General features: G+C 38.6%; 1 protein-coding gene across 5 annotated transcripts in view; it reads left to right on the top strand.

Annotated features, from left to right (window-relative positions):
• Positions 1 to 17,907, top strand: part of TRAPPC9 (trafficking protein particle complex subunit 9) — a 450,102-nt gene that overhangs the window by 14,064 nt on the left and 418,131 nt on the right. For 4 of the 5 annotated variants that reach the window (XM_050970901.1, XM_050970902.1, XM_018914195.3 and 1 more), the window contains exons 4-9: positions 221 to 349; positions 4,191 to 4,217; positions 5,399 to 5,520; positions 7,216 to 7,341; positions 12,266 to 12,482; positions 14,595 to 14,738. In XM_050970901.1, the coding sequence (XP_050826858.1) occupies positions 221 to 349; positions 4,191 to 4,217; positions 5,399 to 5,520; positions 7,216 to 7,341; positions 12,266 to 12,482; positions 14,595 to 14,738 (765 nt within the window). The remainder of the gene's footprint in view (positions 1 to 220; positions 350 to 4,190; positions 4,218 to 5,398; positions 5,521 to 7,215; positions 7,342 to 12,265; positions 12,483 to 14,594; positions 14,739 to 17,907) is intronic. The other variant, XM_050970903.1, reaches the window with a different exon arrangement.

The raw sequence follows: 17,907 nt of genomic DNA, 5'->3' as shown, positions 1-17,907 counted from the left end.
ACTCCTGCAGATTCTTTCAGTGGGTTGGGACAGTGGGGGCTCTGAGGGTGAGCACAGAGGTGAAAAGCACATTGAATATCTCAGAATTTTCCATGGGCTTTGTCATTAGGCATCTCATTTCAGGCACATTTTGTTTGTATAAATGGACTTTACCACAGGATACTTCACTTCCTGCAAATGTCTCTACTAACCTGTTGGGTTTTTTTCCTTTTCTCTGCAGCTGCCCTTGAGGGGCTGTGCTCAGCCTCTGTCATCTATCACTACCCAGGTGGCACTGGGGGTAAAGTTGGGTCTCGCAGGGCTCAAGGAGGTTCTCTTTCTGCTGAGGCAGGCAACAGGCACAGGCCAGGTAAGGATGGCATTTCTCTTTTATTCTGTTTGCCACCACTAAATATCTGAAAACTTCTCCCTACATCCTAACTCTGTAAAATTATACAGATGACAGCATTAATCAGAGCAGGGAGGCTTGGGGAAGAATTTAGGTTTTTTTCTTTTTTTTTTTTTTTTTTTTAGATTTTTGCAGTTATTTGTATGTTTTGGTGTTAATGTTAACAAATGTTCTTTGCACAGAATTGCAAAGCTTTTGATTTCTTCACCTGATTGTTATTGTCTGTGTTTGAATTTTGCTGGAGGAGATGCAGACAGTTTTCATAAAATAGGATCTGGCAGGGCTGCATGTATTAAAAAGAATTAAGTTGGGTACATTTTATTCAGAGTTTGTTTGCTATTCTAAAGTCAATGAGTAACAAAAAGATTTTTTTAAAATGGAATGTCAATAAACCAACGTAATTTTTAAGATTTAGTATACTTTTTCTAAACTCTTGGACTGCAAAAAAGATGGCTGAGGAGAAATATGAGAGCAATCTGTAATACAGTGAACATTGTGGAAAGAGATGGGTAGGGATCACAGGTTCAGTGCTTGTTTCAAGAGAACTGGAGGACATCAAACAGAGCTTAGCAGAGGGAGAAGCAGAGAGAGGAGTTACTCTTTATCCAGCCTACAGGTGTGACATGGAACTCCTTGCCATCCAGAGGTACCAGATCTGGTGGTGTGTGTGAGAGAGGCAAGGCTGCTGCAGCTCCATGGCCCCAGGTCCAGGCAGACAGGAGGCTGAGCAGGAATTCCCAGCACGCCTGGAGGAACACACAGGGAACACACACAGCCTCAGTCTATCCAGGAGCTGGCATTGCACTGCACCACTTGCTGGCACCTCGACCCACAAGGCTGAGAGCCAGAGCCCATTCCAGTTGTTGGTGCTTAGGCCAGCACACACACATGCCCTCCCCTCTGCTTTTCCATGCTTGTTCCCTAAACTGCCTCAGTCCCTCCTTCTTGTCTTTGGCTCATCCCCTACACCCCAGAAGGAATCCTGGACAATGCCAGGAGGTTCTTTCCCTGCAGTGAGCCCCATATCCCTGTAGGAGTGACCCCCGAGAGTGTCTGTAAGGGGATCCAGAGAGCTGCTGGGGTAACTGAGCTGGGCTTCACCCCCCCACAGCTCTCTTGGCTCTGATTTGGTTGTTTGGGTTCAGCTGATAGTCACTGAGCCTCTCCACTCGTCTGTGGTTGAGCAGATGAGTCTGTCACATAACCTGACACTTGTCACGTGGTGTTACAGCTCCTAAAGGTTCTGTGGCTTTCAGGAGAGGCTGGGCTGGGGTAGGAGAATGGAAATACATTGATTAATGTGAGTTACACAGGCCTTTGGGCTAACCCAGCACAGCTGCTGCTGTGTATGCATTCACTCAGGACTGAAATATAGCTGGGTTTAAGGGTGGTGTTAAGTTCTCTTGTGTGCAATGTGGTCAGAATTAATTCCTTCATCTAAAAGAAGCAATCACCTATCTTTAATCTTTCATAAGTCACAATCTAGTAAACACTTGCTTTGTAATACCTTTATTATGAACTGTATGTATTGAAATCAGATAATTGTGATAGTAAAATTACCCTATTTCAGGACAGAATACTAATTTTTATACAATACCTAGTCATTAAAATCTGTGCATTTGGTCCCATGACCTATGAATGCATTTCACATTGGCTGTTACAATTTCACCTGGTTAGTGACCTTTATCTACTTTTCAATGACTATTTATCAGGAGATGTTGCAATCTGTTTGTTTGTCATGGGTACTCCTGGTTGCTAAAGAAGGTAACAAGTCACAGCTACCAGAATAATTGAATTTATTTTGGGTGTATTATTGCTGATCTTTATTTAAGTTGTCTTGTATGTCAAAGTCCAGTTTGCAAACTTGTTAGTGTAGCTGTATTTTAAACATGTTTTAGTTTCATATAAGATTTTACAAGGACTTTTCTGTGAAGAAAAACTTATTACAGGTTTTTTTTGTCATCCAAATATTACTTAGTGGCCCATTAGATACTGTTCCCTAAGTCTAGTTATGATCTTTGTGTTTGGTGTGAACTGCTGAGCTCCCTCTGGCCAAACAGCTGTTGCTGTGATGTCATTTTCCTACAAAGTTTTCTGAAAGTTTCTTTTTATTACCTATTCCTGACTCTGCAGTGCCTTTCATTTGAAAGCCTTTCAAACTGCACCTTTGGTTATAGTCTCTTTCACTGTAATTGATTTTGTGAGGACAGTGCTCAATCTGGGGAACAAATTCCACTGAATCTTTCTGTGGGATAAAGCCAGAAAAAAACAAAAGGAGTTTCCAAATTTTGCACAAATCAAGAAATGCTACACTTGGAACTAAAATTTTTGCCTGATTTTGAGACATGTAGAAGTGAGAATTACCTTTAGTGCTTTTTCTTGTACCTGGAATTGCACCTCTTGTGCCTGTACTTCCGCTTTCACAGAATGAAGTTTCCTGCCCAGATCCAGCCAATAGAAATATTTTCCTCTGGAATCCCTTGTGATTTCCATTCTTGGGCATTTTTAGGACCTGGCTGCTCAGCAGATGGGGTGTCTGCTTTATGTAGAAAAAACTTTGGAAAGAAAGCTCCAAAACAGAAATGAGTTTCTGCTCTGTGCTGTGGCTGCCCATCCCTGGAATGCTCAGGGTCAGGTTGGGTGGGGTTTTTGAGCCATCTGCTCTAGTGAAGGTGCCCCTGCCCTTGGACAGGGGCTTGGAACTTGATGGTCTTTAAGGTCCCTTCCCAAACTATTCTGTGAAAAGGGTGCTTTGACTTCTCAGGTCAAATCTAAATCATTTTGTTTGTATGGGGACAGGTTTGGGCTGTGTCCCCTGGAATTCCTGGATGTGTCTCTGCAGCCTTCAGTGTAAAGGAAGATTCTGAGTTGCTCAGTTCCTCCTGGCCAGGAAGTCTGGATGTGGTCTGTCAGTTGTGGGATTTGTATGTCAAACAAGATGAGTCTGGATTGCTTTATGCTTAGGTCACTGGCTGTTCTGGATTTCTCCACTGGATTTTATTTGTTGGGAGTTCTAAGATCTGATTTTATTGCCTGACTTTCCTCTTTCCCCAGGCAGAATTATGACACCTGAGTGAAGTATTGGTGTATATTTGAGTCTAGATCTAAACCTCTGCTTCACTTGTCTGGAATCTGAGCAAATCAACTGAAGGGAGGGTCTGTCTTGCTGATAAAATAATTGGTTTTGACTGCTTAATCCTTGAGATGAACAATTTTATTGCCATGTTTAACCAAAGTTTAGGGCAACAAGGTGTTCCATGCTGGTAATCCAGCTCTGCAGGACTCTTGGCAGCTCTTACATGGACAGTCTGGCTTATTGCCTTGATGTGACTCAATTATTCAGAAAATTAGATGGAGAGAAATTAATGACAGTTAAAAGGGATAAAATTACTTGGAAATTTTATTCTAGAGTATTGTGCAGATTAAATGAAGAAGATGTAAGTACTGTAGGTTGTGGCATTAATACTAAGTGGACTGTAATGGAAACTTGCTGACCAAAACAAAAAGATAAAGAGAAAAAGATGTGGCTTTAAATTATACACTGAAAATTCTGAAATTCTTCTTAGTGTGTCTTAGAACTCATTGCAACTTTATATACTTTTACATTTATTTATTTATTAACAAAATGAGATTTAACATACAGGGACTACTTAAATTATAACTGGTAGTCCTTCACATCAGCAGTGATAACCCTGATGAATCTGATGATTTTGTTCAAGCCTGATGTTATAAAGCATTATAAGAACTTACTTTGCTGGCTCTATTTAAGGCTGAAAAAAATCATTTTTGTTCCTCCTTTTAGGGGCACAAGAAGTTCTCATTGATCCAGGTACATTATTTTCCTGCATGTTTCCAAATTATTTTCTTATATTATTGATGTGTTTTGCAATTGTATAGATAGTTATTGTCACTTGCCAAAACTAGTAGTGATCCCGGATGCTTCAGTTTTTGGCTATAAATCTTGAGAAATTCTAGAGGCTGAAGGGTAACTGGCACAAAATAAATGCTGTAGTTTTGTGATTGTATCTCAGTAAATTCTAATCAACAGGATTTCTTTCCATGAGTAGTGAGGATTTAAAAATATTTTTGAAGTGACCACCCTGAATGGTCATATATGGTTCTGTAATGTCATGGTGCTGCCTCAGTCATCATGAACAAACATCTTTCACTTCCATAAAAATACTCCTTATCTCCAAACGTGCTTGGTCTGATTCCTTAACGTTAATAAACATATTAAAAAAAGTTGCCTTAGCATTTAAGTATGTAAAGAAACATTCTTTCTGCTCCCTGATTAAATTCAGAAATATCTTTCACAGTACTTTTTAACTGTCTATTGACTGTTAGGGCCAGCTCTGAAACACAGATTTTTTTTTTTTTTTGCCATTTTTGCAGAGAAACCTCTTGGAGAAATCAATTATTGTATAATCCTAAATAAATTAAAGTATAATGCTACAGATTAAGTAATATGTAAGAAGGTATTGAGCCTTGCCAAGCCTTTGATATGTTTCTACTTTTATGATGTTAACTCTCATAAAATCAAGTTCTAAAAATAAAATTTCCACATTCTTTCTAATATCCCAGATTTCCTTGGTATCTATTTCAAATTCTTATCCCTTATATAGACCCTTGCTGTCTCTTGCCTTCTTTCTTATATAAGAAAACCATCTTCTTACTGTTTTGTCTGAGCCTTCTTTTTCCCTAAGGTGTGCTTTAGAAACACAGTTTTAAAGTAGAAGAAGGAATAGTTCAAAGAATGAAACCAGCTATTCAGATGTGGCCATAGTATAAGTTTAGCAATCTAAATTTATACTCTAAACATTCAGATAAGGGCTAAAAATCATGAAAATATATTTTTTTTACTAAGTGAAAGATTATTTCCTTTCTGTCTAGGTAGGGCATGTGTACCTTGTGTATTCTGTGTCAAACCTACAGCATACCCTAGCTTGCTTTTTAGATATTTAGCATTTGCCAAGAGTCCCTGTGCTCATTTCTGACCCTGTTCTGTTCCAGGTGCTCTGACTTCCAACGGGATCAATGCAGATACCAGTGCTGAGATAGGACGTGCCAAGAACTGCCTGAGTCCTGAAGACATCATAGAAAAATATAAAGAAGCCATTTCTTACTATGGCAAGGTAATCCTCATTATTTATAAATGAACACCTTAAGTTCTTTCCAACTGTGAACGGCTGAGGCTTTGGTTTTGGGGGATCTTTTAAAGCATGGCAGTGAGGTTTGGAAATAGGTTCCAGCTCTACTGGAGCACTTTTTAGGTTTTTGTGCAAATGCTCAGAGCCTAAGATGGAAAAGAAGCTTAATGTCTGCAGTCATAATAAGAAAAGAAAAAAAAAAAAAATTTATTGTGAAAATAGTGGCTTAGTGTCCACATCAACATTAAAGATAAGTTTATTTTATTGCAGTGGAGTTATTTAATCACTTTTTAATTTCAGGTATTTATCTTGTTTGATAAAATATCTTTAGACTAAGCTTATAAATATTTATTATAGGCATTTTCATGTCCCTGTTAAAGGGAGACTCTCCAAGTGAAACAGTTTCAATTGTGTGCATGAGTTAATTTATGATCAGGAGCAATGAAAGGTGATAGTTCTGGGCACAGTGTCAGATAAATTAGAATCCATCAGTAAAACAATAACTGTCAAGGATGCATTCAGCTTTTTAATGTTACCTTAAGGGTACATTGCTCATCTTGAAAGGGTGTGATGTCTCTAGGAGTATAAAATTATTGGACTTAGTTGGGCTTAAGGCAGGATATTTATATTTTGATTATTTATAATATGCACTGTGCTCTCAGCAAGTAATAACTGTGCTTCACTGCAGCTCCACTTGAAATAACAAAGAGGTTTGTGTCAGAACTGATTTATAACCCTTCAAGACAAGCACAGCTACCTCCTGTCTGTTCCAGACCTACAGAGTAACTCCTTGCTCTAATACTGAGGAAACAGCACTTTCTGTACATTTTTTATGTTCTCACTCAGCTGAAAAAACTTTTCTAGCACCTTCTAAAATAGATTCAATCTCCACTGATTTGCTTTTGCTAATAAAAATGCATGAGAGAGCAGTATGTGACAGCTTTGCTTGTGGAAGTCTTACATTTTGTTATTGAGCTTTCTTTCCCCCATTAGTTTTCAAATAGAAATACATGAGGAGAGCTTAAGTTCAGCAGAAGGTGGGCCAGATCAAATACCCAGTATCAGTGTTGTTTGAGGAAATCACCAGACCAGATTGTCTGGCTAGAAAATTGCCTGTTTGTTATCTGAGCACAAACAGTTCAATGCACATCTGCTTTGTCTCCTTAGCTTCCTTAAGCAAGCTAAATCACTAAACAGTCATTTACTGCAAATGTTTTGCAAACAAATATTGGAACACTCAGATTGGTTTCTAATTCTCTCATCAGGATTATTGTTTTAATTAAAGAGAAAATGGATGCAGCAATAAAAATATTTGCATTGTAAAGGTAGAATTTGCAGATGCAGCACCCACAACCAACCATGTATATGAGGTTACCCCAAATGGTTCCAATATTCCCAGCTTTTCTCCTTACCTGAACTCTCAGGCTGAAGCTGTGCTCTGTCTCAAAATGAGAGCAGTGAGTGAAGAGGCTAAAACCAGCTGTTTTGCACAATAATATTTTAGATGACACCTTAACTTTCACTTGGGCATATGTTGATAATTTAACAGTGTAGTCATTAGCATTAAGGAATTGCTGGGTTTGGAGGATGTGACAGCTGATTTATGTGCTGAGCAGAAATGCTCATAAAATCTAACAGGTGCAATACTTCAATATTATTTTAATTTTCTCCCTCTCCAAGTACAAGAATGCTGGGGTGATTGAGCTGGAAGCTTGTGTGAAGGCTGTGAGAGTCCTGGCAATGCAGAAGAGGAGCATGGAAGCCTCTGAGTTTCTGCAGAATGCAGTTTATATCAACCTGCGGCAGGTCAGTTGGAAAGTCCAGGTTTTTTTCTCTTGTCATTTGACAGAATATACTGAAAGTTACTTAGATTCAGGAGTCTCCAGTTTATTTTCTGTACCACTGCCTTCCCTCTGACAAGAGCTTGACTTCTGAGGATTTTCACATCTGTGAGTCTGGGTTACAAAGTATTGAGAGTTCATCTAAAAACATGAGGACTTAGTTTGAGATTAAACTCTGTAGCTTCTTCTCCCTTGTGAAAGTAAAAAAAAAAATAAAAAAAAATCCCATTGTTGTTCTCTTGTGATGCTGTACTGGGGAAAAACAGCTGCCTGGGACTGCTCTGCAGTGGATTTTAAACATTTTCTTGATTGCATCTCATTCAGTGAAACTGAGCAAATCAGGGATGGCCTGTTGCAGAGTGAGCTGAAGGGTCTGATTAGTGTTCTTAATCAACTGAATTTTTGTTGTGTAGTGCAAAGTCTTAATTAAGCCAAATCAGAAAGGAATTCAGGGGGGAAATCTGTGTTTGGAGCTGTGTGGAAAGTGCTCAATATCACCACAAAACAACATTAACACTTGAGCAGTGTCTCAAGCTTGGTGTCACTGTTCACAGAGAGATTGGTGTGCTTGAAAGGATTAATAAAAAGCTGTTAGGTTTCATAATGGATTTTGGTTTTTTCTCATTACATCTTGGTAAGATGAGCAGTTTAAGTCTACACCATTGACCTTATTAGGCCCAGACAGGGACAGCAGATTTATGAAGGAGGTAGAACACTTTCTTTCATTTGCTAAAAATCCTTTCTCTGGAATAAATTTTCTAACAAAGCGTTAATGAGACAATAATTAATTGATAAGCTGTCATAAAAATCATCAATCTTGTTAGAGAGTGCCTTAATTGCCATAATCCTTGTAGTGCTAAAGGCCCTCTCTTTAATTCTGTAACCTGTTTTTAGCTGGCAGTTCTGCACCCTTTGTTGTTCACCCATTCTCTTGTTTTGCTGCTGTTATTCTTGTTGCCTGCTAACTCCAACACTGTTGTTTCTTTTTCTGGAAGCAATTAGTGCCATTAAGAGAATACCCTGTTCTCCCTGACACCACTGATATTGCAACTTGCACTTCTCATCAGAGGAAACCTTTAAGACCCAGAGTCTTGGTTTGAAGGTGAACCTCCCTTGGAATAAAAAATGTGATCCCACCTTCCCTCCAAATTATTATAACTCTGAAATTCTGAGGCTTTCAGGCAAAGACCTGAGAAAAGGAATCACAGTTCTTTACTGGTGTGTGTACCCTCACCCTCTGACCAAAATCTCTTGGTATTTTTGCCCTTCCCAAAGAGAAAACCCCCAGGTGAGAGAAGAGTCAGCAGCACCCCTCCCCACCTTGGCCATTGTTTTTAATAAGTAATGATCCTTATTGTCTCTTACCAACAGATGGGACAAAATTCCATGAGAGAAAGAACAAAAAAGGAAGAATCCTAACCCCCAACACCCAGTGAAAGACAAAGTACTTGCCACTTCAACAACTGATATGTATTGCCTAATGATACACAAACACAAAGCTTGGCAACATGAAAACCACTCTGATTTAAGCAGTGACCCTGCAACCAGTCCAGCCCAAACCAGTACAGACTGGGATCTCTGCAGGGCTGGAGCAGAGATTGTGCTGGCATTATTGTGTGAAAGAACTGTAGGACAATCTTTCCAGGGCTTTCCCCAGGGCTGGGAAATGTGTTTTCCATAAAGAGAGGTATGGCTGGGAATTGTATTTACAGCTTTTTAAGATTTAATGTATGAAGCATGGAAACAAATAAGAGTTGTATTTATAATTTGGACTAACTCATGAGGAGGAGTCATCCTGGGATAGCTGAGGGAATAAACTGTAGGACAGTGTTTTTCATTTGCAGGTAAATAGAACATCAGCACAACCAATATTCTGCAGCAGAAAAAACACCTCACAGGTTAAAGTGTAAGACTTATAAACAGGAAAACTAGTTCCTATCCATACATTTTATTTCCTACTCAGTCTAGTAATATCATGTAATTGGTATTTTCTGATGAGCTGCAGGGTAATAAGACTTAACTTTGCATCCAGTTATGAAGAATAAATTGTAAAATATAATTACAGAGAAAGTGAGATTATAAAATTTTAATGTAGTAAGGAATAATTAAAAAACAAATAAAAAGCTGCATTCTTTGAAAGCCTGACTTGAAACAAGCCTGAGGAAAAAAACCTGTCTCTATTACCTGGAGAGTGACCTACAGCCTTTCCAGATTTCAGCTGTAGCTTTGTCTGGTAGAGCAGTCAAATAAAAATTACCCAGGTGGAAATAATGCTTGCTTCAGGTGGTAGCTGTTTTGCAGCCATTTTAAGCTTTTATAAATTTGTGAGGTTAGGAAGGATGTTTGTAGGTGCTGCACCAATGGCTGTAGAATGCCTGCTGCAATCTTTCCAGGATTAATTACTTGGAGTATCTGTGGGGGGTTTTTTCATTTTTTTCTTCTCCTAAATTCCTGGATGGTAACACATAACTTAACTGTTTGTGCTTAGGAAAATGCAATTTTGCTCTCTTTGTGGTGATGAAAAAAAGATTTTCTGCATCTGAGGAAAATACTTGATTAACTTTGGGGACAACCATTAAGCAATAAGTTATGTAACAGTGGTAAAACTTAGATACGATGAAAATGAAACTTTCTGGGAATCTGCTGCCTCTCATAGTTGTTCCAATTATTAGTGAGTGCTCCTGGCTACCTAAATAGCATTGCCCTGTCTTTTATTATCTTAAAGAATTAGTGAACATTGTCAGTATTTGTATTTAAGGAATAGCTTTTGACAGGGTTTTTTAAAGCTTTTTTTTTTGGCTTAATTTCCTGATCATTTGCTTGTGCCCTTTTCAACTTTGCTGCCATATTTTTCATTGTTCTAACCTGTTAAAAATGGCATAAACAGGTGACTTCAGTATGACAGCTCGTGTTCTTTCTGAATGATTGCTTTTGGGATCTATGGTAACTTCTCCAAATTTTTTCTGTGTTTTCCTTTTGTGCTTTTTGGTTTTTTTCCAGCTGCACTGGTTTCTGAAATTTTTCACCCTGGTGCAATTACCTTTTTTCACAACTCATGATACAGGGCTTGGTCTTAGGGATGGGTGGTACTTTTGTGTCAGGCACTGTCTTCTGTTGTCAGTTCTGAAAAAATAGAAATTTCAGCTTCAAAAATTGTCTGAAACTCTCTAAAATGCTTTGCTACTCTGTGTGTTTCTTCATATCCTGCAGTACAAAAATTCGAACTGTCAGATAAGGTCGTGGTGCCCTCTGATAACTCCTCTTTGATGTGTCTCATATCCCTGTGTCTAAAATTAGAAGTGACTTTTGAGAACAGACTGCTTTTTGTAACTATATCAGGATTTGAGTGGCTAAAAGACATTTTGAAGCTCTGCTTACAAGACCTAATCCTAAGCCAGTGTGGTGAGCAGCTTCCCTTTGACTGTCCAAGCCTTTAAGTGCCTGAAGTTAAACTGATTGATTCTTCCAGTTTTGAAGAATGAATTGCTGTTTCTGTCCTTTAGGGCTATTTTTGGGTGAAGTTTGTCACTTGAAACACTTTGTAAAACGTGTTGGCAGCTTTAGAGTAATTTCAAGTACGTTTTATTGCTTTTGATTGTGCCAGATCCTGTGCACTAGGTGTCAGCATTGCTCTGCACTGCTGGTTCCTGGGACACAGAGCAGGAATCATCCAGAGTTTCTGTGGCAGTCTCCTCATGGCTGGCTGACTCCAAAGCAAGATTGTCATTCAGGCCAGAGGCAAAAGGAATTAAGTTACCTGGGACTTAGGCCAATACACTGATAAGCTAAAGGAGCACATGGTGGTAGTTCCTTATCAAGTTGGTTTCAGCTTTAAGCCTGACAGGACTTTAACTAAACTCCACCTCACTTGTTGGCAGTGTGCAACTGTATCATGGAATTGTTTAGGTTGGAATAGAGCTCAAGACCAACCATTAACTCAGCACTGGCAAGCCCAACACTAAACCATGTCCCAAGTGTCACATCTACCCACCTTTTAAAGCCCTTCAGGGATGGTGACTTCACCATATCCCTGGGCAATCTGTTCCAATACTTGACTCTGAAGAAATCTGGGACTGTGTCTTTCTATGACATTTTGCTACTTTAACATTATTTTTTGCCTTGTTGGGAAAAGCTCCCCTTGAACTCACTGCTGCCCTCCAAAACTTGCTTTGTGCAAAGCAGTGGTGAGGCCCTGGCACAGCTTTGCCAGAGAAGCTGTGGATGTCCCATCCCTGGGAGTGTTCAAGGCCAGGTTGGATGGGGCTTAGAGCCAGCTGGTCTAGAAAAAACATTCCTGCCCATAGCAGGCAGTTGGAACAAGATGATCTTTGAGGTCCCTTCCAACCCAAACAATTTTATGATTCTGTGATTCAATCTCATGGTGTATAAATCACAGTACGGTTTCATGGAATGAAAAATTTGTGGTTTACAAGATTAGAGACATAAAAATCGAGACAGTAGTTTCTTGCTTTCATAGCCTGAGATTTCAAGATTAGATTTAATCTTCAAGGGATAAAAATCTTAGTGAATCAATAAATCTTGGAAGTGGTATATTTTTGCACTCCTTTCATTCACATGAATATCATGTTAAGTATCTTCTGTAAAATGTGGAGCTGTTTAGCTGTTACTGACTGTTTTGACTGTTTACTTGTTAGTATCACTTACAAATAAAGTTGAAGCTGCAGAACTTCATCTTTGCAGTTTTTATTAACAGTTGAACCAAGCTTAACTTTCCCTGGCTGCAGAAGCTGTCATGCCTGGCTATGTGCAAATCCCTGGCCTTCTGCAGCACCAATGTCTGCTACTGTGTCTTTCCTCCTGTTTGTTTTTTAAAACTCAGCACTCTTTGATAAAAACCAGCCCTTTCCTCCTTTCCCTTCCAACTGCAGCTCTCAGAAGAGGAGAAGATCCAGCGTTACAGCATCCTGTCGGAGCTGTACGAGCGCATCGGCTTCCACCGCAAATCGGCGTTCTTCAAGCGCATCGCGGCCATGCAGTGCGCGGCGCCCAGCATCCCCGAGCCCGGCTGGAGGGCCTGCTACAAGCTGCTGCTGGAGACCCTGCCTGGCTACAGCCTCTCCCTGGACCCTCAGGACTTCAGCAGAGGTCAGTGGGATTGCCACTTAGCTGGCTTCCCATAATAATTTCTTTGAGAGATTTTATACTGCACCTAAATTGTTTGCTAATCCCAAACCAGGGCAGCAGATAAAGCAGTTGTTTAACACTGTGCCTTCACTTTCTCTTAGTGTTGTTCCAGTAATTTCAAATTTCTGCAAGTCACTGCTGAATGTGTTGCTGTGGTTCCCTGGTTGCAGGAAGTAATTATGTGTTATTTATGAAAACTTAGTTTCTTATGTTTTTGAAAAATATGTTTCTCAGTACATAAAAAGGTCATATATTATTCTGGATTACTTTTTCAATTAAAATGCCTTCAGCTGTTCCATCAGAAATTGTATTTCTTTTGGTTTTATAGCTGTTTGAAAAAAAAGATTAAAAATCCTTTTACATATTTTTGTATATAGACACACATAGATACATATAATGTAATTAATAGGGTCAAATATGTCACATTTTCCCACGAATGAGATCAGAGACAGCTAAATTGCTGCTTGGCAGCTCCTTTTGAGTAAACCTTTCCAAAACCTTGCATTGTGTATTGAGGAGCAGTTTTGGGGACCATTCCCTAAATGTTTTAGCTGCAGGAGAGGAGCAGGAAGTGATGGGCTGAGCTGTATTTGTGGATGGTTAGTGTTGGGGTTTTTTAAAAGTGTTGTGATTTGCCAGACAAATTATATGTGAGAGGAGGTAGCAAATGCCAAGTGCACTCGGTGGAAGTATGCTAAGAGTCTGGGAAGAGGGAATGTGCTGGGAAAAATATGCTGTGACCTGGGAGAGGACTGTGTTGGGAGAAGTTGTAGAAGTTCTGCAAGAAATTATAGTTAAAATAGCAAAGAAAGGACATGACTGGTATTTATCTTTCATTTTACCTTACCTTCATGATGCACTGAAGCGCGTTGTCTCGTTTTTTACTCCCGAAATGGCTCTTTTAGAGACATATGGAAAGATCACTGCAAACTCTAAGATAGAAATGACATTTCACACATGAAAAATAATGAGACTCTCAAAATATAAACTCTGAAGGTTTGGTTGCAGTAAATATTCCTAAAACAGTTTGCCAAATGCTGATGGGTGATATTACAAGGAAGGCTGTTGAAGTTTATGAAGTATCGAACATCTCGAAATATCTGTTATTTAAAAATTATTGCTGTTGCTTACTACTAAAAGCAGGTTAAGCTTCTTGAAGAGTGCTGCATATTATGGTTCTGAAAGGAAGGTTATGTTAAGATCATCTATTTATTCTTCCCATAGATACTCTACAAATATGAAGTAATTCATAGTCTGAAATTTAAAGACTGGAAATCGGGATATGTGCCTTGTGTTCTAAAGTTTTATTGCTTTTATTGGCTGGGAAAGCATTTAGAAAAAAGTATCTCTTGCTTGATCTTTAGAGAGACTTAAGAATTTCTGGGTAGTTTTTTTTTTCTTTACAAGGGCATGGAATGACAAGACAAGGGGAAATGGCTTCAATCTGAAAGAGTAGGTTTAAACTGGATATTAGGAAGAAATTCTTTACTGTGATGGTGGTGAGGCCCTGGCACAGGTTGCCCAGAGAAACTGTGGCTGCCCCATTCCTGGAGGTGTCCAAGGAATGGACACTTTAAGCCACCTGGTCTAGGGGAAGGTGTCCCTGCCTATGGCAGGGAGCTGGAAATAGATGATCTTTAAGGTCCCTTACAATCCAAACCATTCTGTGACTCTATGATTTCAGTTTCTGTATGAAATTTCATGTGCATTGTCCAGAGAGTTAAAAAAAAAAAAACAAAACCAAAAAAACTTTAAAGGTTTTGTTTATAATGTTGGTTTTTTGGGGAGTGTTAACTTCGTCTTCAGAATTTTAATTGTACATTTATTAGTCAATAGACTAGCATATAAAACAAAACTTGATTTCATGTTTAGATATTCAAGCAAATACAACAATCCTATTTTTTGTGTTGAGTACAAGGGTTGGATTTTGTAACAGCCACTGGGTGATTGGTATAAGTGCTGTAAAATTACTGCTTAGCTTGTGAAGAAACCCAAAACCAACGTGTTTGTGATGATTTCCAAGTTTACAATGCATTAACTATAATGATGATACATTGCCTGCATTTTCCCCAGGAACTCACAGGGGATGGGCTGCAGTGCAGATGCGTCTGCTCCATGAGCTGGTCTATGCTTCCAGGAGGATGGGCAATCCTGCCCTGTGTGTCAGGCATCTCTCCTTCCTGCTCCAGACCATGCTGGATTTCCTTTCTGACCAAGGTAGGATTTTTAAAGAAGCAGATATTTGCACTTTCTTCTGATCCACAATCAAATAATGTGACTCTGTTTTGAAATAGAATTGCTTTGGGAAGGAATAGAGAGCAGGAAAGTTGGGGAGTTCTGTGTATGCCTGAGTGGGTTGTTGATGGTAGTCAGTCAACAGAGTTGAAATTAGGTGATCTTTAAGGTCCTTTCCAACCCAAACCATTCTGTGTTACTAACTTTTAGAAGCTGAATGTGATGGACATGAGTTAAGCAGTGTTTAACTGGGACAGTGGCCTTCAGCTCCTCTACATTTCTGCAGTTTATTTATTTATTTCTTTTTAATTCAGCAATATATTTTAACAGGGTTTGATTTGTCAAAGATTGGCAATGCAATGAACGTGTCTGTGGATGATTTTCAGCAATGGGAATGATGGGTGTGAGGACCCTCCTGTGGCTTAGGACCATGTAACATTTACAGAATCACCTGAAAAAGCCAAAAGTGACAACTGTTGTTTTGTATTATGTTTCTTAGGAATATTAGGAAAAATATTCCATGTGACTTGTTTATCATCCAGCTTAATGAGACCAATGATCTTAATGAGTGCTAAAGGATTTTAAAATTTGGTTTTGCTTCTCAGTAAGCTAGGTAAAAAATGCATTTCCTCAGTTACTCCTTTGTTTACAATAAAGGGGATGGAAGTAAAATGTGTAGGTTTTTTTTTTTCTTCTTCAGTTATGGCCAAATGTCTCCCCTTAGTGACTCCTGCAGCAAAGAACTTTGTTGGCAAACTTTAGGTATTTGCCTGATTTATTCCCTCTGTTTAGTGGCTCAAATCAATGCTGGAGGAAAGAGAGGAACTGATAAACTGGAATAAATTTGCTTTTTGCCTGTAGATCTTCCTGTCAAAAGGTCCTTGGATTTACCAGGACTTACAGTGGAGCTTTGTTGATATATGTATGGAAAGTTGTGCTGAAGACAAGGTTTTAAACTCTTCCACTCTGCATTTCCACATGTGATATTGTTAATCCCTAATGCTAAAAAGGTTTGAACTCTCAAAGACAAGAATTTTCTGTGTTCTTTGCCTTCAGACATTGTATGTCTGAGTAAAGCTTCCAGTTTCATAAGGCCTAGGATAACTCTGATGTTTAGTGCCTTTGAAAAAAATCAAACTAAATATTCTCCCATGTGCTTGAAAAACAGTTGAATATTTTTTTTCCTTCTCCCCTCAATGCATCCAACATAGAACTTGCTATTGAGTTTGGTATCTTCTATTGATAAGAAATGCCAGAAGTGTATGTCTGGCCTGTATTTTTTTTTTTTTGGTAACTCTTCTGAGATTGATATTGTGTGACCATAGAATCATTAAGGTTGCAAAAGGTTCCCAAGATCATCAAGTCTAACCTGATGTTGTGCAAGAGTTCATTTAGCATAGAAAATTACTTTAAATTTATAGTTCTTCTAAAAATATTGGAATATTAGGAAAAATGAACCAACAAATCTTCAATTTTGAATTGTAGTAAAGGACAGAAGCAAGAGAATTGAAGGCAGAGGATTAGGTTACAGTGGTACTTACTGTGAACTGTTCCCTTATAAACTGGCAAAAAGGTGTCATTGAGTTCTTCTCTGATGCCATATGACTGAATTTTTCAGGTTTCATTAATCAATTGAAGGTTTAATTAGAAAACAGAAATAATGCAGTGATGTTGGAGTTCAAGAGTGCTCAGATTTTCCTAGTTTTCTCTACTGCACAGAAAGTCACCAGTTCCTAAGGGTGGAGAAAAAACTCACTCTTTCGGAAAGTCAGTTTTCACTTGAATGTGTTCTTTCCTAAATAAACTTCATCTTTTTAAAGCTTGTTACTGATTATCTGCTAAATCCTATTCTTGTATTTAAAGTTTGGGTAGTTTGCAGATCATTTTTAAAATTAGACTAAATAGAAGTGAAAACTCTTAAGCTGAGAGGAAGTTACCAGCTAAACATTTGGCTCTGGAACTTGACCTTCTAACCCTTTTTCTCTCTGAATTAGCTGCTTCTAGACACAGAAAAGGAACATTTTCTCATTTTTAAATTTAATTCTGTTCATTTACTAGTTCAATTGAAGCTGGGATACTGATTTATTCTCCAATTAGAAGTTCAGCTGCTGAGATTTATTTGCACCAATGAAATCGAGATCAATTAATTAGAAACTCTTGCTTCTATTAATGGAACACAAATGCATAGTCAAAACTGGTTTGTGTTTAAAACAAAATGTAATGTTTTAATTCAATCACACATTTTAAAATACAGCTTGTCTATGTTTACTTGAATTTACTTGAATCTCCAACCATACAGACTGGCAAATCTAAATAAAGAGTATCATCAAGTAAATGGGAGATGTCAGTCACTATTTTAACAACACGGAAGCTAAAAGTTTGATTTAAAATTAAGCTGTTCGGTTGCAGAAATATGTAAAATGCAGTCTTCTGCAAAGCAAAAAGAGGTACTAAATTCTGTGTAAAACCTCTAATCTCAAGCTATTATGTTTTAATGGTAACAAGCCCTTAAGAATCACGTTCTTTAAATGAGAATTAAAATGTGCATTTGCAAAGTTGTTTGGAATTGAACTTATCTTTTGCATAATGCTTTTTGAAACAAAACTGTGTGTACAGCTCAGTGGATTTGAATTGAGTAATGTCAGATATTTGGGAAAAAATGCCTTTTTACTGTGGCTCTTCACTGATAATATTAATACAACTTAAAGGAGTTGTGGCTTGCATTGAGTGCAATTAATGCTGAGTTGGCTCATCTGTTAGGGGCTCTCTAAACACAGAATTATATGGAGACAGCTGCTGAGGAAATGTGACTGTCCACTCACAAGGCAGTCCTGTGGTGAACAAGTACAGAGTTGGGAATGTTTCTCCATTGCCTCTGGGAAGATTTGAGGTTTGAAAGTGAAAGCTTTAAACTGCTTTCTTTTGGAAAATGAGGCACCTGTTTGAAGACCACTGAAAGACTTTGATGTTGTTCTTTTAGGGGAGGGAGGAATGAACTTTGGGAACATCAGGTGAACTTGGCCTGGGTACCAGGGAGCAGCCAATGGATTTTAGGGGAGCAGAGATGAAGGTCACCAGTGATGTGCTGTTCTGGGAGGTGGATGTGAGGTTGCCACTCACAAAATCCTCTCTAAGCAAGTGCCCAACCTGC

This window comes from Serinus canaria, chromosome 2 (assembly GCF_022539315.1).
Source record: "Serinus canaria isolate serCan28SL12 chromosome 2, serCan2020, whole genome shotgun sequence".
NCBI lineage: Eukaryota > Metazoa > Chordata > Aves > Passeriformes > Fringillidae > Serinus > Serinus canaria.
The sequence above is the reverse complement of the archived record's forward strand: the minus strand, read 5'-3'. Positions and strand labels throughout refer to the sequence as shown.